Consider the following 21,330-nt stretch of genomic DNA (forward strand, 5'->3'; position numbering starts at 1 on the left):
GAATTGTTTTTAAACTCATCAATATTAACTCACACGCTGAGCGTTACTAAGTTTCATCACTGTAATATAATGTTTACAGTTGTACACGATTATTTTCAGGAACATTAATGGAACATATTAACGAGTATGTATCTGAAAATGTGTCAGATATTTTACATAAATTATCAAATATTGTACAAAGCGAGGCGATGACACAGTCCATAACAATAGCTAAAGAAGTGCAGGAAAATTTCCATAATACTGAAAATATTCAAGATTTTGATAAGAAAACTGTAGAAAAAATAGAACTTCTTGAAAAACTCCAAAATGCATTAGTAGTTTTACAAGTTTACACTAATGATGCCACAGAAGATCTCAAATCGAATCTTGGAGAGGGTTTATCTGATTTGGCTCAATTAGCAACACACCTTAGCGCTGATTTAGAATCAGTAGTATCTCAAGCCAAATTCGTGTTATCTGAAACAAATACAGGCAATTCTACCGAAACACTTGTAGTTGACCAATTTCCAGAAGAAACTACATCAAAAGATTCTACTGAAAAACAAACTTCTAAAGATATTCATCAGTCTGATAAGTTAGATAAAACAGACTTATCGGAACAACTTAATACTCAAGATCAGCCCAAATCTGATCAACCCGTACTCGAAGTCACCAACATTATCGAAAATGCGCCTACTGCAAGTGAAGCTGAAAGCATAGATCAAGTAGCATCACTAGAATTATTAACAACATCAGTAGGTGAAGCAACAGAAAGACTGGCGGCCATATTGACACAATCAATCATGGACGAGGAATTACAAAAATTCCAAGATCAAAACGAAAGCCAGCCAATTGACAGTATAGAATGCGTAAATGACACAAGTCTTAGTGCGATTACCTATCAAGTCCAGGAAGAAAATGTAATCCCGACAATAGAGACGAATGATATGAAAGATGAAACAGCTGAAACTAAAGTGAAAATGCCAATTGGTAAATTGTTTTTCTTGACATCATCATTCTTAACATACTAAAGAATTCATAGTGTGTTATTTCTGAAGCATCTTTAATTCCATATGGACTTACAAAACTCATTGCTTTGACAAACCAAAATCACATTTTTGTTGAGTAGCTTACAAAAATGTGACAGGTTTATTCAACTACTTGAAGCGACACCTAGATTCAATTTATACGTGACATTGACGCTTTTCGTATCTTGGCCACTACGGGTCTATTTCCCTAACACAATTTAGTTCCAATATATCATAATGTGATCATAAAAAAGAAATACTCTTATTTATTATCCCACCCCATTATTTTCTCATTTTCTCTTTCTCTCCCTCCGCATTACCCTCTATCTTTCTTTTTCACCCATTCACTCGTATGTGTTTTTTTGTTACGGCTTGTGGAGTGACAAAAAACTGTAACTGAAGTACATAGGTAGTTATAATCTTCCATAAATTGTACTATGAGGAAATAAACTTGCCGAAGTTTACTTTAGTTTTTACATTACATCCGTACAGAATGTCATTTAGCGAACTGCTAATTTTATTGCATTGATAATGTTCCTATTAATAAACTTTAGCAATATTTTGCAGATTATGATGATATTAAATTAAATATATGGTTTGATTCTAATTTCAGAAACACTTTTGCAACACCTCAATGAATACACAACTGAAATCACACACACACTACAATCTATACCAGTTGATACTGAAATCGTCGATGAATCGTTACATTCGGCATACGATTTAATCATGATTATTTCGGATATCGATGCTGTTGAAGAAGATCATGGTAAATGTCATGAACTGACTGACATGGAATCTAGTCAAGACATACAAGTCCCTTCTAAGACAGAACATGTTGATGGAGATAGTGAAAATAAAGTAACTGTTACAAAGGTCGATGTACAAAAAGACCAAACAGACGTTATAGAACAGACTAAAAGTATTGTTGCCAAAAACACTGCAGATATACCAAAACTTGCTACGAAACTTCAAACGGCTTTGAGTGTCATCGAAAAATATGTTCTAGAAAATGTCGCAGAAAAGCCTGATTTAGAAAAGTTAACTGCTATCGTAACAAACTTAAAGTTGGATTTAGAAAATCTTGAACTTACATCTATTACAAAAGAACAAATGGATGAAAACGCTAAAACTTCGAATACAGTAGAGGATATTGATAAAGCGTCAGAATTGTTGTCAGAAGTGAATATTAAATTAGAAAAAAGTCAAATAAGTCAAGTTAAGGAAACAGATACTGATACTGATCTTTCCATTGTTTTGGATAAAAAAGATAAATCCATAACTGAAATGAACGTGCAAGAATGCATTAGTGTTACAGATAAGGAAAACACTGAAATTAAAACAGTAGATAATAAACAATATTGTGAAAAAGAGGTTACAAAGGTTGATTTTGATTCTGCCGCAGACTTATTCGAAGATGCAATTGTCATAGAAACTCCTACCCTATTAGAATCAAATGCTGATGAAAAAGATGTTACTGTTGAAACACCTGTAGCATTGGACACTACTTCAGATTTATTTGAAGATGCTATTTCTATAGAATCACCAACAGTATTGGAAAATTCGGTCAAAAAAGATGAGGTCATTATTGAAACTCCAACAATTTTGGAATCAGTTACAGAGGTAGAATTTATGACTTTTAAAGATATGTTACCAAATGTATCAGAAACTCCACACCAAACGGAGCAAGTTGTAGGTGAGACAGCGGCAGTTTTAGAACCTGTCATTAAAAAAGAAGATCTAGGTATATCCAAAGTAGTTTTAGAGCCTTCCATTGAAACAGATGCTTGCATGTTAAGTCCAACAATCTTGGAAACTTCAACCGATATTTCAGAAGAAATTACGCCTTTCACACTCACAGCTACAAAAACTGCGATTGATAAAGTTGAGATTAAATCTTCTGCAGTATTAGAAGAGCCTGCTGTCTCAGTTGTTACAGAACAACATGCAGCGGAATCTGTAAACATCTTAGAAACTACTGCTATTGTAAAAGAAGAGGAAAAACCAGCAGATATGACTACATTAGATATTGTTCACGTAGCAATTACAGAAACGCCTGATATTTTAGAAACTACCAAGGATATTCCCGAGAAAGACCATTTGGTAGAGTCGGCTGTTATAGAGAATTCGCTTAGTAAAGAAGAAGTTTTAGTAGAATTACCTGACATTGTACAAACTGCTGCTAATTTGGAGCTACAAGCAGAAATAAGTACATGTGAAATTTCCGAAATGACCACAGAATTGACAGAAAGTTTGTCTGCCACAGAACCTACAATTACAACAGAACAAGATCAAACAGTTAAACATTCCGAAGCGTTAGTAATAGAAACGCCTGATATTTTAGAAACAACGGCTGATGTACCTAAATATGAACGTTCACAAGAAACACTCGTAACTATGGAAAACACTATAGAAACAGAACCAATTTTAGTGGATTCAGTTAATATCTTACAATCCAGGCAAGAATTAGACAAAATAGAAGCTGAAAAAATGCAAGCTGTTATGGAGTCACCAAATGATTTGTCAGAAAAAACATTAACAAATGAAATTCACAACTTAACGGAGCCACTTCTAGAAACACAACTTAGTACAGAGGAATCGAACGATATTGCAGATAATTTAACTGATATGGAGCGAACAGCAGAACAGATTGTTTCAACCTTAGAGGTTGCAGAAAAATTAAATGATTCACTAGAAATGGTGATTGCAGTAGAAACAGTAGCTGTAACAGACATTAATTCAGAGCAAGTTACAGTAGAACCTACTACGGTATCTACTATGGATATAGATAAAGCGATCATAATAGAAACAGCTGTTTTAGAAACAACAAATGAATTGGTGGATAACGCGTCGATGATTGAGACGCCAAATACCGCACAAAGCAGTATAATTACAGAACAGACTATAGTAGATACACCTACTGTATTGGAATCTGTCAGTGATTTGGAACAATTGGATGTGACTGAAATTACTGATGCTGTTGAAGTAAGCTCCGATTTGAATCAGGCTACTATTACAGGAACTCCAACTATGGTTCATCCAGATGTAGTAGAACCTACTATGGAATCTACTATGGATACAGATAAAGTAATCGTAATCGAAACAGCTGTTTTAGAAACGATGAATGAATCGGTGGATAACGCGGCGATGATTGAGACGCAAAATACCACAGAAAGCAGTATAATTACAGAAGAGACTATTGTAGATACACCTACTGTATTAGAATCTGTAAGTGATTTGGAAAAACTAGATGTTACTGAAACTACTGATGCTGTTGAAGTAAGCTCCGATTTGAATCGGGCTACTATTACAGAAACCCCGACAATGGTTCATCCAGATGTAGTAGAACGTACAATGGATATCGATAAAGCGATCGTAATGGAAACAGCTATTTTAGAAACAAATAATGAATTGGTGGGTAACGCGGCCATGATTGAGACGCAAAATACCACAGAAAAGAGTATAATTACAGAACAGACTATAGTAGATACACATACTGTATTAGAATCTGTAAGTGATTTGGAAAAATTGGATGTGACTGAAACTACTGATGCTGTTGAAGTAAGCTCCGATTTGAATCAGGCTACTATTACAGGAACTTCAACTGTGGTTTATCCAGATGTAGTAGAACCTACTATGGAATCTACTATGGATACAGATAAAGTAATCGTAATCGAAACAGCTGTTTTAGAAACAACGAATGAATTGGTGGATAATGCGGCGATGATTGAGACGCAAAATACCACAGAAAACAGTATAATTACAGAAGAGACTATTGTAGATACACCTACTCTATTAGAATCCGTAACTGATTTGGAAAAACTAGATGTTACTGAAACTACTGATGCTGTTGAAGCAAGCACTGATTTGAATCAGGCTACTATTACAGAAACTCTGACAATGGTTCATCCAGATGTAGTAGAACGTACTATGGATATCAATAAAGCGATCGTAATGGAAACATCTGTTTTAGAAACAACGAATGAATTGGTGGATAACGCGGCCATGATTGAGACGCAAAACACCACAGAAAACAGTATAATTACAGAACAAACTATAGTAGATACACCTACTGTATTAGAATCTGTAAGTGATTTGGAAAAATTGGATCTGACTGAAACTACTGATGCTGTTGAAATAAGCTCCGATTTGAATCAGGCTACTATTACAGGAATCCCGACTATGGTTCATTCAGGTGAAGCAGAAACTACTATGAATACAGATACAGCGATCATTATGGAAACAGCTGTTTTAGAAACAACGAATGAATTGGTGGATAACGTGTCGTTGATGGAGCCCCAAAATATCACAGAATGCAGTATAATTCCAGAACAGACTATAGTAGATACACCTACTGTATTAGAATCTGTAGGTGATTTAGAAAAATTGGATGTGACTGAAACTACTGATGTTGTTGAAGCAAGCACTGATTTGAGTCAGGCTACTATTACAGAAACTCAGACTATGGTTCATCCAGATGTAGTAGTACCTACTATGGATACAGGTAAAGCGATCGTAATAGAAACAGCTATTTTAGAAACAACGAATGAATTGGTGGATAACGCAGCGATGATTGAGACGCAAAATATCACAGAAAGTGTAATTTTAGAACAGACTATAGTAGATACACCTACTGTATTAGAATCTGTAAGTGATTTAGAAAAATTGGATATGACTGAAACTACTGATGCTGTTGAAGCAAGCACTGATTTGAGTCAGGCTACTATTACAGAAACTCAGACTATGGTTCATCCAGATGTAGTAGAACCTACTATGGATACAGGTAAAGCGATCGTAATGGAAACAGCTGTTTTAGAAACAACGAATGAATTGGTGGATAACGCAGCGATGATTGAGACGCAAAATATCACAGAAAGTGTAATTTCAGAACAGACTATAGTAGATACACCTACTGTATTAGAATCTGTAAGTGATTTAGAAAAATTGGATGTGACTGAAACTACTGATGCTGTTGAAGCAAGCACTGATTTGAGTCAGGCTACTATTACAGAAACTCAGACTATGGTTCATCCAGATGTAGTAGATCCTACTATGGATACAGGTAAAGCGATCGTAATGGAAACAGCTGTTTTAGAAACAACGAATGAATTGGTGGATAACGCAGCGATGATTGAGACGCAAAATATCACAGAAAGTGTAATTTCAGAACAGACTATAGTAGATACACCTTCTGTATTAGAATCTGTAAGTAATTTGGAAAAATTGGATGTGACTGAAACTACTGATGCCGTTGAAGCAAGCACTGATTTGAATCAGGCTACTATTACAGAAACTTCGACTATGGTTCATCCAGATGTAGTAGAATCTACTATGGAATCTACTATGGATGCAGATAAAGTAATCGTAATGGAAACAGCTATTTTAGAAACGACGAATGAATTGGTGGATAACGCGGCGATGATTGAGACGCAAAATACCACACAAAGCAGTATAATTACAGAACAGACTGTAGTATATTCAGCTACTGTATTAGAATATGTAAGTGATTTGGAAAAACTAGATGTTACTGAAACTACTGATGCTATTGAAGCAAGCACTGATTTAAATCAGGCTACTATTACAGAAACCCTGACAATGGTTCATCCAGATGTAGTAGAACCTACCAAGGATACCGCTAAAGCGATCGTAATGGAAACTGCTGTTTTAGAAACAACGAATGAATTGGTGGATAACGCGGCCATGATTGAGACGCAAAACACCACAGAAAACAGTATAATTACAGAACAAACTATAGTAGATACACCTACTGTATTAGAATCTGTAAGTGATTTGGAAAAATTGGATGTGACAGAAACTACTGATGCTGTTGAAGCAAGCACTGATTTGAGTCAGGCTACTATTACAGAAACTCCGACTATGGTTCATCCAGATGTAGTAGAACTTACTATGGATACAGATAAAGCGATCGTAATTGAAACAGCTGTTTTAGAAACAACGAATGAATTGGTGGATAATGCAGCGATGATTGAGACGCATAATACCACAGAAAATAGTATAATTACAGAACAGACTATATTAGATACACCTACTGTATTAAAGTCTGTGAGTGATTTGGAAAAATTGGATGTGACTGAAACTACTGATGCTGTTGAAGCAAGCACTGATTTGAATCAGGCTACTATTACAGAAACTCCGACTATGGTTCATCCAGATGTCGTAGAATCTGCTATGGAATCTACTATGGATACAGATATAGTAATCGTAATCGAAACATCTGTTTTAGAAACAACGAATGAATTGGTGGATAACGCGGCCATGATTGAGACGAAAAATACCACAGAAAACAGTATAATTACAGAACAAACTATAGTAGATACACCTACTGTATTAGAATCTGTAAGTGATTTGGAAAAATTGGATGTGACAGAAACTACTGATGCTGTTGAAGCAAGCACTGATTTGAGTCAGGCTACTATTACAGAAACTCCGACTATGGTTCATCCAGATGTAGTAGAACCTACTATGGATACAGATAAAGCGATTGTAATTGAAACAGCTGTTTTAGAAACAACGAATGAATTGGTGGATAACGCAGCGATGATTGAGACGCATAATACCACAGAAAATAGTATAATTACAGAACAGACTATATTAGATACAACTACTGTATTAGAATCTGTAACTGATTTGGAAAAATTGGATGTGACTGAAACTACTGATGCTGTTGAAGCAAGCACTGATTTGAATCAGGCTACTATTACAGAAACTCCGACTATGGTTCATCCAGATGTCGTAGAATCTACTATGGATACAAATAAAGCGATCGTAATGGAAACAGCTGTTTTAGAAACAACGAATGAATTGGCGGATAATGCTGTGATGATTGAGACGCATAATACTACAGAAAATAGTATAATTACAGAACAGACTATATTAGATACACCTACTCTATTAGAATCTGTAAGTGATGTGGAAAAATTGGATGTGACTGAAACTACTGATGCTGTTGAAGTAAGCTCCGATTTGAATCAGGCTACTATTACAGGAACTTCAACTATGGTTCATCCAGATGTAGTAGAACCTACTATGGAATCTACTATGGATACAGATATAGTAATCGTAATCGAAACATCTGTTTTAGAAACAACGAATGAATTGGTGGATAACGCGGCCATGATTGAGACGCAAAATACCACAGAAAACAATATAATTACAGAACAGACTATAGTAGATAAACCTACTGTATTAGAATCTGTAAGTGATTTGGAAAAATTGGATGTGACTGAAACTACTGATGCTGTTGAAGTAAGCTCTGATTTGAATCAGGCTACTATTACAGGAATCCCGACTATGGTTCATTCAGGTGAAGCAGAAACTACTATGGATACAGATACAGCAATCATTATGGAAACAGCTGTTTTAGAGACAACGAATAAATTGGTGGATAACGTGTCGTTGATGGAGCCCCAAAATACCACAGAAAGCAGTATAATTACACAAGAGACTATTGTAGATACACCTACTGTAATAGAATTTGTAAGTGATTTGGAAAAATTGGATATGACTGAAACTACTAATACTGTTGAGGCAAGCACTGAATTGAATCAGGCTACTGTTACACAAACTCCGACCATGGTACATTCACTTGTTGAAGATATAATGAATGATGACGAATTATCTATTGTCAAACAAACTGTTAAGGATTCAATTCAAGAAACAGTCGAGAAAGCATTTGAAGTTTCGGAAATAGCAACAGATCTTCATGAAAAAGTTTCAGTTATCGTAACACCTACTTTGACGGATATACCTGCTGATACCGAACAAGTATTAACAACCTCAGTTCCCATTGTACAATCTCCTATAGTAACCGACGGAGCTGTTATGGAGATTCCAGATGGCTTGGAAGCAATCTCTGATATGCTAGAAAATGTAGTGTTAGTCGAACCCCATAGTGTTACTGATGAAAATATAAATATGGAACAGATTATAGTTGAATCCCCCACTATTTTACAATCAGTTACTGATATGGAAATAATTGCTACATTAGAACAACCTAATGTGGTAGAAACATCACTTGATTTGATAGAAAAAGTCTCTATCAATGAAACTCCTACTGTCTTAGACCCTGTCTTAGACAATGAATTGACAAATGAAAATATATCTGATATCAAAGAATCTGTCACTGATTTGATACAAGAAGCTGTTGAGCAAGCATACCATATTATAGAAACAGCGACGGATGTACTACAAAAAGCTTCTGAAGATACACCTGCTCCGGCTGTGATAGACTCCACATCTGTTTTGAAATCTCCTATGGAGTCGGAGCATGCTGTTGCACCAGAAACTGTAGATGTCCTAGAATCAACCACAAGTCTGTTAGAAAATGTGATTCAAGTCGAGCCCCAGACTCTTGTAGCTAGCAACATAAGCGAAGAGCAAATTGTAGTTGAACCACCGACTGTGTTACAATCCACAACTGATATAGAAAAAATAGATGATATAGAAGCATCTAACGCCACAATTACGTCCACAGATAAGTTTGAAAACGTGTCTATCATGGAACCACTATCCATCTTAGAACTTATCGATGAAAAATCTGTGCTAGATGAAGCTATTCTGGAAACGGCAGCAGTCTCAGAAGAGATGCTTGACAAACAGCAAGCTGACAATGAGACTCCAATTATTGTTAATGATACTTTGAATATAGATACTAGTAGCGCGGCTTCGGCGAAACTTACTGAAGAAACATTAGAATTAGTAACGAACTCACAACCAAGAACAGATACTTTGAAAACCGCTGATTTTCAACAGGAATTAACTGTGCCGGTTGAAATCAGTGAAACTCGGTCAGAAGAGGATATCCAAAAACCATTTGGTAAATAATTTCAAAAGTCAGCTTTGCTAAACTTAACAAAAAGGTCGATGTCTTATGTAAAAACAAGCAACTTATTTTGGCTTTGGAAACATATTATGAATTACATTTCAATTCAATTATTCAAGACAAGGTACGCAAGCTGCAGTCAATAGGTACCTATTCTATATAGATTTTCTATTAATTTACTTGTAAGAATACAATGTTCTAATTACCTTTTTAAATTGGCTATGTATTATTGCAAATATAATTTAATTTGATACATTATTTAAAAAAATCGGTTCCAAAGCCAAATGATTAAATTTTTTATGTGTCACAATAGTATCTAAATTCTAAATTAACACAAAAATGTATAATTTAACATTGGCATTGTCGTATTTTGGCCATAGCTTACAATATATATTAACAATAATAACGAAATAAATATATGTAGCGTTAACAAATAACTACTACACGCATATTTTTATTTTACATACCTCACTAAAGTATGCGCAAGAACGTACACAAATATATACCTACCTAATACTAGCTGTTGCACATGACTTCGTTTGTGTGGATTTATAGTAGTTTATGTGACTGCTACATAATGAGAGGCATTAAAATACGAGTGTGGGTTTAAGAAACGAAAGTTTCTTAATAGGATCACACGAGTGTTTTAATGCCTAATTATGTACAGTTACATACACTACTTTATCTAAACACATATTTAAAACTTATTTAAAGATAAACTGTACGTCAAATGGCGGCGAATGAAAAATTTTTTCACGCATGTCACGCACCCATTGTTTTTTTTAATTCTTAGACAAAAGAATGAAGTCCCTATTCTCATGTCACTCGAGATCAAATATCGTGCGGTTTATATTAAAAAACATACTAAATTTACGTTTCGTATCGATAACTGTTTTAATATCTAGGGATACTAGAATAGAGACCCACTTGAGTTTTGACTGCTGTTCCAAATATAAACTCATAACGATACAAAAAAATAGTAACGTTATAACTACTTATAACAGTTATAACATTACAGTAAAAATGTTCCTACTACCACAGATAAGAAAGTTCTCATAGTAAAATTGGTTGTAATAAAGCTGGTCATTTCCTACGGTTTCTGAATGCATTATAGAGCAATAATGACACGTGTGTAGATAATAGTAGTTTATGCAACAGTGATATAATAAGGGTTCTTAAAATTCAAGGGTCGAAGTTACAAAACGAGACGTAGTCGAGTTTTGTAAAAAAAGACCCGAGAATTTTAAGAACCAATTATGAGCTGTTGCATACATTACTTTTTCTATGACAGCTGCAGCAAAAAAAAAAAAAAAAAAAAAAAAAAAAAAAAAAAAAAAAAAAAAAAAAAAAAAAAAAAAAAAAAAGTTATTATAAAAAAAAGAGTTATTATTAAAAAAAAAAAGAGTTATTATTAAAAAAAAAGAGTTATTATTTAAAAACAATTGAGTTATTATTTAAAAAAAAAAAGAGTTATTATTAAAAAAAAAGAGTTATTATTGTAAATGAAAACATACCTCTTTCAATCAAGATGATCGGAACTTGTATCTTTAAAAAAAATTAAGCAGTTGTATTATACTCATAAGATGACTGCTAGCAGTCATCTTATGAGCCTATAGACAAAGCATTCAAATGACATTGCTTTAGATATCACTGTCAGTCATTTAATTGACACATTTAAGTGCTGGAGTAGAAAAAATAAATAGTATTCCTCGATAACACCCCTTAATTAGGGGATGAATATATAAAAGCACTGAAATTCGTTTTCTTACTTCTTACTTTCTTACTTTGTATTTTGTGTTCCTACGAATTTCAAGTCCCTACTAAAATCATTCCCTTATTTACGAAAATAATTATGTCATCGATAAAATTTAGGCATTCGAGGCACAATATTGGGGACAGTAAAAAATCATAGGGACTTTACTTCAATTTATTTGTTTACAGCAAGTAACGTATTACGTAAGCGACCAATCCACTGACACATCTATTTACATGTGCTATTTAGGCAGTTACTGTTAAAACACATTAACCTCATTTGCGTCGCACAGTCGGGCAATAAAAACCTTCTGAAACACAGATTAGATTGTAAACATACACTCATAACATATTACACATAATGTGTACACCATACAACACTAAACAATATTGTAACAGAAACAGAACCACAATATTTGTTACCATAAAATGTGCCTAAATGCCTCCACTGGGTAAATATGAAAACTATATCACAATCTCATTTTAAGTGTTACAACATGATAGTATATAGTGATGGTCCACGTCATTCGGCATTTTACCACAATATAATAATTTTGGAGCAAAGAAGACACTTTTTACGGTACTTTTAAACGTCCGGGGAAACAGATTAAATAGTTTCACAAGTTATATGTGATAAATCGTAGTATTCGTAGTATAAACACTCGTATCAAACATTACATACTAAATTATGTTCTCAATGATTAAATTTAATGCTTTATGTGTTCACTATAATATTTTAAACGATATATGCGCTAAGATGATCTGAATCAATTTATGTCTTTTAGCAGTTATTTAATTTTAGTTGTATACTCGCATGTGCAAATAACCATTTTTCATATTTAGTTACTAATAATGTTGAATTAGCTGTAAACTTATATTTATCCAATCAATGAATAGTCATAATAATTTAACCAGCTTAAAAAGTTACAATTTTTAAGGTAAGTTGTATCGCAACAGAAATCAAAATGAAGAATTAGAGCCAGTTGCACTAACCACAATTAGCCGTATGAATATGGACCAACGCCACTTAGCAGTCAACCGTCGTTTTACTGATGGTGAATCAGTGGTGAATGCATTTGCGTAATATGCTGATATTGCTGCTACAAAGTGTTACGAATCTTACACATGATTAGGGTTTGCAATCCGGATCCGGAATGTATGAAATTATCCTGATCTGGATCCAGATCCGCGGATCTTCCCATACATTTCAGATCCGTCGTACAAACCCTACACGTAATAATTGTATGTTCTCCAAAAAATATTCTGTTACCTATTTTTTTACAGAAACGGCCACTCTTGTTCAGCACATAGACGAGCTAACTTCAGCTTCTATTGCTGAAACCGTCGAGGTTCTATCGAAAGTCATTGACGTCAGTGAACTTAAAGAGTCAATAGCGGTTGCGAATGAATTAAAAGACAGTTTCATTGAAGTTGAGAAAGTTAAAACAGAAGAAGTTTCAAAAGAACAGGCCAAATTGGTTGAAAAACTTCAAGGAGCTTTAGAAGCTTTTCAAGCTATTGTTGTAGAAAATACTGAGAATATTGCTCAAAATTTGGATGTAAGCGAATGGGCCAAAGTAAGCGAAGTTGTTACACATTTACAAGATGATTTGGCTAGAGCAACTATTACAGGTTAGTGTTCAGTATTTCTATTAAGTAAATTAAAGTTCAGATGACAAATATGCGTTGCGGAACATAAAATAGTTCGAATTCATAAGCGAAACAGTTTTTTAAATTTTAAATTAAAGGACATTTTCATCACCTCGTGGTGAAAATGTCTTTTTCATTTCATCAATCGGCTTTTTTTTCTAATGTAAATATTTTTCATTTTACAGAACCAACGACAGAAATGGCAGGAGAATCAATGCACCACCTCGAAAGCTTACTCCAAGAGGTCACCGACAAGATCGGAACCACGGAGCGATCTTCAGACGACACAGAATCATTACGTGATAATCTCGACGAGATCCAAACCGTTATCATTAAGATGAAGAGAGATTATGATGGTGCATCGAATGACACGCTCAATGAAACTCTAGAGGACTTAGAGTGCAGTGTGAGGAGTGTCCAGCTGCAGATCACTGAGGACAGTCCACCGGAGCTGTTGCAAGAAGCTTGTGCAACATTACAATTGTTGGTTAATAACATGAGTGCTACAGAAGATATCACAGGTATTTTTCCATTGAAATTGAATAGTAGCCGTCCAATTCTTTCTTTATATATCCTTTGTGTAGAATTACAAAAATATCTGTAAAATATAGGCTTGTAGTAGAGGAGAGACGGTTATATCATACCAATCTTTACTTGAATGACCTTGGTGCCTCAGCCCAGGTGTAAATAAAATAAGTTGTTTAATGGGAAATCTAGACGTGGTACTATTTAAACAGCGGTATAATGAAGCCGACTTTTCCCCTAAACGTTTAATGTGGTATTTATTTTAAATACTAATAATTACTTAATTTTTTTAAACAGGTACCGTAGTGAAGGAAGTAAATACAGATAGTTTACTAGAAAAATGTTCCGATGAAACTGAAGCAACGGTAAAGTTACTAAACATTGCAATTGAAAATAAAGGAGATTTGTCAAAAATTGTCGAAAACCTTAATGTTCTAAGAGATGTCATGCAACTTCTCAGACACAATTTCCTAAAGGACGCAGACACTTTGATTGACAAAGGCGTTGAAGTCATACAAAGTTTAGATCAGGTAGAAGAGAAAGTGTTTGCTTTAGAAAAAAATATTGTTGATATACCAGAAGCGGTAAAAGAAAGTATATTTAATGCGGTACATTCTGTATATGGCAGTATCTCTAACATGAGGAGTACTGTTCAAAGTATACAGAAGAGATACATGCATGACAACTACGGCAAACCATCTGAAAGTATATTGAAAGCACTAAAGAATGTACAAACAAAGGACTACAAAAACTTTTCGAAGTCACTTCGAAAAGTTCTGAATCACTTTGAAGATATAAAATTTTATATTAACTTGGATAAAACTGCAAGATTACCGAGTGATGCTGCATTTACAAAAATCATTCTAAGTGAATTAAAATTAACTATAAATGAAACTGTTAAACCACATTCCATATCAAGTCCAGAGGTTGCTAGAACTTACTTAGCAGCTATAAAAGGCATAGAATCTAATCTTAATAAGATAGAGTCTTTGACTACTTTAGAAGTAAAACAAAAAATACCAATTTTTAAAGAAATAGCAACACTTCTACTTAAAATGACTGATGTAATCGCTAAATCTTCTGAGAAAGAAGATATTGTTTTAGAAGACAGCGCAGAAGTTAAGCCCGATGTTGAAACTCTCGAAAAAGTTGAAGTGACACAATCGAATGAACTAGAAGATAATAAATTGGCTGACACTGTGCAGTTATTAGAAAGTACTACAGAAGAATTAAAGGTTATAGATCAGCAAATAGATCATTCAGCAATTAGCAATGAAGCAGAAATTGTAGTAAGTGAAACAATTGACTCCTCGAGTGAATTAAAAATGACTGCGGAATTAGGCGCTGAAGCAAAGACGGATACTACAACAACAGATAAAATTACTACAGAGGAAAGTATCAGTGAAAGTCTCAATGAGGTTTTAAAAGACAGCGTACAGGAAGATACTGCAACTTTGGCAAGTAAAGGCGAAGAAACTCAAAAAGCTGATCTTTCTGTAAAACTAGAGTACCCTACAATTGAGCCTCAGCCAAGTACATCAAAACAGGAACATATGGAATCAGGGTTATCAATCGGTAAAGAAGAACCAAGTGAAAAACAAGAACTGGCTGCTAGTTTTGAACCAACTGAAACTAAAACTCAACAAGCCAGTTTCAAGGCGGATGCAAGCATAACGCAAGACCATATGGATGAGATTCCGAAACCAGAAGATAAGGACATTAAAGGAGAATACAAGGCAGATGTGTTAGAAAAGAAAGGAGAAGAACGAAAAGCAGAACTGGAAAAACCAGCAATATCTAAAAAGATCAAAAACTTAAAGCCAAAGAAAGACGAAGAAACGCAAACAGATGATGAAGAAGAGGTAAATAAAGAATTATCCAAGAAAGCCCAAGAGACAAAAATACAAAAGTCAAAAACAGATCACGGTGCCGAAAAAGCTCCGTCTGAAAAAGCACCTGATGCCGAGCTTCAGGTGAGCACCTCAGAAACAGAGGTTTCTATAAAGAAGGAACTAGAGGATAGTAAAGATTTACTTCAAGAACAAAAACCAATCACAGAAAACCAGGAGGTTGTAGTAAAGCAACAGACCGAACAAGAAGAAAAAGACAATAAGGTGGGATTATCACAAGAAGAACGATTGACACAGCAAAAAAATGAATTTACAGCTCATGAACAACGAGAAACACAACAGGATAAGGACATTGTAGCTCAACAAGAAGTAAAAGATAGTGAGCTGAAGGAAGTCCTAGAAAATAAAGCTGAAGAAGGACAAAAAGAGCCTAACCTTAAGGAAGACCAACGAAACAAAGAGTTTGAGCTTAAAACAGAGCAGTTAGAAGAGATGAATCAATCAGCAGAGGTAGTTAAAGAAACTACTTCCAAACAAGAAACAAGAGCCGATGATGCTAAACCTAAAGACACGAAAGATATGCAAACTGAGGAACAAAAAGTTGATAAGGCTAACCATGACAAAAAACAAGATAGGGCACAAGGAGAAGAAATACAAAATGATTTGAAATTAAAAGAACACGAAGAGAAAGAGGTTCAGAGCATGAAAGAACAAGACGAAAAGGAAGCCCAACTCAAGAAAGAACAAGAAGAACAAGAAAGAAAATTGAAACAAATAGAAGAAGCGAAAGAGGCTCTGCTTAAGAAACAAGAAGAAGAAAAAGAAGCTAAACTTAAGGCAAAACAAGAAAAAAAAGAAGCTAAGCTAAAAAAAATACAAGAAGACAAAGAGGCTAAACTTAAAAAAGAACAGGAAGAAAAAGACGCTAAAGTTAAACAAGAACAAGAAGAGACTGAAGTGCGACTTAAACGAGAGCAAGATGAAAAAGAAGCAAAACTTAGGGCCGAAGAAGAAGAACAAAAGCAGGCCACACTTAAGAAAGAACAAGAGATAATGGATGCTGAAGTTAAACAAGAAGATAAAGATGCTCAGCCAACAAAAGAGCATGGAGAGAACGAAGCGAGCCTTAGAAAAGAGCAAGAAAATAAAGAAGCTAAACTCAAACAGGAAGAGAGAGATGAAAAGACTGAATTACGGGACGAAAAGATTAAAATTGAACAAGAAATTAATGAAACTTCTATTCAAAAAGAAATAGAGGAGAAAAAAGAAAAGCCCCAAATTGAAGACGATATGAAAGAAGAACTCAAGAAAGAACAGGAGGAAAAAGATTCCGGTGTTAAATCAGAACAAGAAACAATTGAAGCTGCTATCAAAAAAGACATAAAGGATCAAAAAGACGAGCTAAAACTAAAAGAAGAAGAAAAAGAGGCTCAGCTCAAACGAGAACAGGTAGAAAATGCTAAAATTGAACAAGAAAAGAATGTGGCTGTTATCAGGACAGAAAAGGAGGAGCAAGATGCTGAGCTTAAAATAGAGGAAGAAAAGAAAGAGGCTAAGCTCAAGAAAGAACAAAAGAAAAAAGATGAAAATGTTAAAACCGAAGAAGATAGTAAACTGAAAAAGGAATTAGAAGAACATCATGCTAAACTTAAAGAAGATGAAGAAAAAGAAGAAGCTGCTCTTAAGAACGAAGTTATGAAGAAGGAAAGTCAGCTTGAACAAGTAAAAGAAACACAAGAATCACCTAATAAAGATACACAGGAGAAAATGTCTGGTCTCAAAGAAGAGCAGAAGACAAAAGATGAAGAGCAAAAGCAGGTACTAAAGGTAAGTTTTAAACCTTTTTAATTGTTACAAACGACAAATAGCTTTGTCACTATGTCATTTACTCGTACATGACATTTATGCCTATAATTTGGCACATAATCTTGGAATATATTCGAATCATAACCAATAATATAAATGAACTGTCAAGAACCTAGAACCTGGTATGTACAACATTGTTCTTTTAACTGTGCTAATATTGTCCTCTTGTCTCTTCTGATTCTAATTATTCAGTTTGTATATCTCTATATAGGTATATACTTTACTCTTTATCTCTATGTTTAAACAGCATAGTTATAGCATCAATAAATTGCTCTGATAAGTAATTTATGATAATCCGTATTAAAGGAAATGCCTATTCCAAAATGCTTGTCGCTAGTCTGCTTAAGTGTACTCGAATAAATAACATTTTTACTTTGTCTTTGCAGGAAGAGATTGAGCTTATCCTCGAAAAGCAGGATGATTCTGAGCGTAAAAAATCACAGGATGATACAAAAACCAAGGTTGAGGATGAAGTACATAAAGATACATTACATCAAGAAAAACAAGAAGGCATAGAAATCAAGTCGGAACAAAAAGAAACAAGTAAAGGAGAAGCTGAACTTCAAATACAGGAAAAAGATAAGGATATCACACCTGATACGGATCAAGAGAACAAAGATGCTAAACTAAAACAAGAAGAAAGAGAGGCACAGCTCAAGAAAGATCAGGAGGAAGACGACGCCAATCATAGGATACAAGAAGAAGAAAAACAGGCAAGGCTTAGAAAAGAACAAGAAGAAAATGATTTAAAACTAAAGAAAGAACAGGAAGAGAAAGAGGTTCAGATCAAGAAAGAACAAGAGGAAAGAGATGCTCAACTCAAAAAAGAACAAGAAGAACAAGAAATAAAATTGAAACAAATACAAGAAGCCAAAGAGGCTCTGCTTAAGAAACAAGAAGAAGAAAAAGAAGTTAAACTTAAGGCAAAACAAGAGAAGAAAGAAGCAAAGCTTAGAAAAATACAAGAAGACAAAGAAGCTAAGCTTAAAAAGGAAGAAGAGGAAAAAGATGCTAAACTTAAACAGGAACAGGAAGAGAAAGAAGCTCAGATAAAGAAAGAACAAGAACTGGAAGCTAAGCTTAAAGCTGAACAAGAAGAAAAAGAGGCAGTCATTAAAGAAGAGGAACAAAAAGAAGCAAAGCTTAAGAAAGAACAAGAGGAGAAAGAAGCCAAGCTTAAAGCAGAACAAGAAGAAAAAGAGGCGAAGCTTCGGAAAGAACAAGATGAAAAGGACGCTAAACTTAAGTTGAAGAACGAAAAGAAAGAAGCTTCTCTTAGGAAAGAACAAGAGGAGAAAGAAGCATCTCTTAAAGCAGAAAAAGAAGAAAATGATGCTAAGCTCAAAAAGGAACAAGCGGACAAGGATGCTAAACTCGAAGCGGAGGAAGAAAAGAAAGAAGCCTCTCTTAAGAAAGAACAAGAGAAGAGTGAAGCTAAGCTTAAAGCTGAAAAAGAAGAAAATGACGTTAAGCTCAAAAAGGAACAAGCGGAAAATGATGCCAAAGTTAAAGTAGAAGAAGAAAAGAAAAAAGCTACTCTTAAGAAAGAACAAGAGGAGAAGGAAGCAAAACAATCACAGAAAGAGGCTCAGCTCCAAAAAGAAAAGGAGGAAAATGATGCTAAACTTAAATTAGATCAAGAATTGAGAGAAGCGAAACTTAAGAAAGAACAAGAAGAAGAAGACGCGAAACTGAAGGCAAAGCAAGAACGGAAGAAAGCTAAGCTTGAAAAAATACAAAAAGATAAAGAGGCAAAGCTTAAGAAGGAACAAGAAGAAAAGGATGCTAAACTTAAGCAAGAACAAGCGGAGAAGGAGGTTCACCTTAAGAGAGAACGAGATGAAAAGGAAGCTCTACTTAAATCGGAACAAGAAGAGAAAACAGCAACGACTAAGAAAGATAAAGAGGAACAAGATGACAACGTACAAAAAGAACAAAAGGCTAAAGCCAAAAAAGAAAAGAGGGGTTCGGAGGAAATAGAAGACAAAAAATCTGTCAAGAAATCTGAAGCAGAAAAGCTTGAAGAAAAACGCGCGGAAAAGAAACGTGAAAAAATGGAAGAAGAGCACACAAAAATAGGTACTAAAACGGTCCAAGAAGATATGGATGAGAGATCTAAAATCGGAAAAGATAAAATCAAAAGAAAACCGAGTGCTTCCAAAGATGATGAAAAACCGATGCTCTCTGACACATATAAGACAAAGGATGAAAAGTTGAAAAAAGGTGAAAGTGAAATCGATATTGAAAGGAAAAGACGGACTTCAATTGACAAGGATAAGGGAGAGATTAGAACCAGAGACACTCGTCGTGAAAATGGGGATATGTATAGAGAATCACAGAGAGATAATATTAGCTCGTACAGAGAGAGGAAAGCAGAGAGTAGGGTTAAATCAGACTCACATCAACAAAGGCACGATGAAAAGCGTACATTTGTAGACTACAACGCCAAAGACTATACCTCAGAAACTCACTTACAATATCACAGAGACGATGAGAAACGTAGATTCGTCGATCATAGTTCCAGAGACTACACCTCCGAGTTTGCAAGACCGTCCAACTATAGAGAAAAAACTTATGAGCCTGACAATTTCCATCTCGACACAGTTGGTAAAGGGATGACTATATACAAAGCGCTAACTTTAGTGTTAGATGCAGAACTGCGTTCTGGCCCGCTTCCGGATTTGCGTTCATCCGTACCCCGTCTTGATTCTCGAAGGAGCGAACCTACAGAGAGAAGAACAGATTTCAAACACAGAACGAAAGCGGTCAGTGAAGCGAGAAGCGTTTTGTCAGAAAAACGCTCAAGCATGCCTCGAGATGTGAGGAGAAAGCCCGTGTTTTCTACTTATTTGACTGACAGGACTGCCGTGGAAGGATCTAGAGTGAAACTGACATGTAGCGTACTTTCGTCCGCCGAACCTACCATCACTTGGTACAAAAATGGCGTGTTGATTGATAATAAACTAAAGTATAGAACCAAGTTCATAGATGGTCTTGTCACGTTGGAAGTTTTGAATGCAGTACCAGCGGATTCGGCAGAGTATAACTGTACGGTGGAAAATGAAAATGGATCCGTCAGTAGTACGGCCACTTTGAAAGTGTATCCCAGTTTTGAGGCGTCGCCGATACCGCCGACTTTCACTAGATCAATCAGAGGTAAGTGTTATACATAACTCAAATACTGAAGCAAGATATTTAAATAACTTCATTACTTACCGTCATTCCTTCATGCCAATCCCTACGCTATCACTAATAAAGTATTCGTGATAGTGCCCGGCCCATATTATACATATATCAGTATAATATGTACCAAAATAAATATATTAGAACCTCACTAGGTACATTATTATACAGCGTGTATTTTTAATATTACCTCAAACCGTAACCAAACGTAGGTTTTAGTACTATGAGCCGATATTGCAAGGTAATTTTAAGTTAGTCTTAACCACTAAAGCGTAATGAATTTTTGAAAATTTATCGAGCAGCAATGTATTGCGTACACTTATTTGACACATGGAAGAAAAGGATCTAGTATTGTTTAGTTAGTATCGTTACGCATTTCCTACATGAGACTGCTTGGCAGCCAAAACCGAATCCTTATTGCGCTTAAACATTTTTTTTTATGTTAATAATATTAACTAGCCAAATTAAAGGCAAAGATTAGAAAACAATCATGACAATACTTACCATTTTATTACAACGTTGTCTTGCAAGTCTTGCAACGAACAAATCACATAATGTTTCATCTCATACTACATTTTTTTTAATTCTTGTGAAATTGCTATGAAACCAATGATTCTAATATTAAATTAGCATTATTTTAAATTACTAAGCACTG

At 34.8% G+C, this 21,330-nt stretch overlaps 1 protein-coding gene across 1 annotated transcript in view; it reads left to right on the forward strand.

Annotated features, from left to right (window-relative positions):
• LOC134661734 (titin homolog) overlaps window positions 1–21,330 on the forward strand; it is an 89,166-nt gene that overhangs the window by 36,006 nt on the left and 31,830 nt on the right. The window contains exons 16-21 of the mRNA XM_063517914.1: window positions 73–969; window positions 1,621–9,843; window positions 12,886–13,233; window positions 13,437–13,772; window positions 14,074–17,453; window positions 17,879–20,648. Coding sequence (XP_063373984.1) covers window positions 73–969; window positions 1,621–9,843; window positions 12,886–13,233; window positions 13,437–13,772; window positions 14,074–17,453; window positions 17,879–20,648 — 15,954 coding nt within the window. The remainder of the gene's footprint in view (window positions 1–72; window positions 970–1,620; window positions 9,844–12,885; window positions 13,234–13,436; window positions 13,773–14,073; window positions 17,454–17,878; window positions 20,649–21,330) is intronic.

The sequence above is a fragment of the Cydia amplana genome, chromosome Z (assembly GCF_948474715.1).
Source record: "Cydia amplana chromosome Z, ilCydAmpl1.1, whole genome shotgun sequence".
Classification (NCBI taxonomy): domain Eukaryota; kingdom Metazoa; phylum Arthropoda; class Insecta; order Lepidoptera; family Tortricidae; genus Cydia; species Cydia amplana.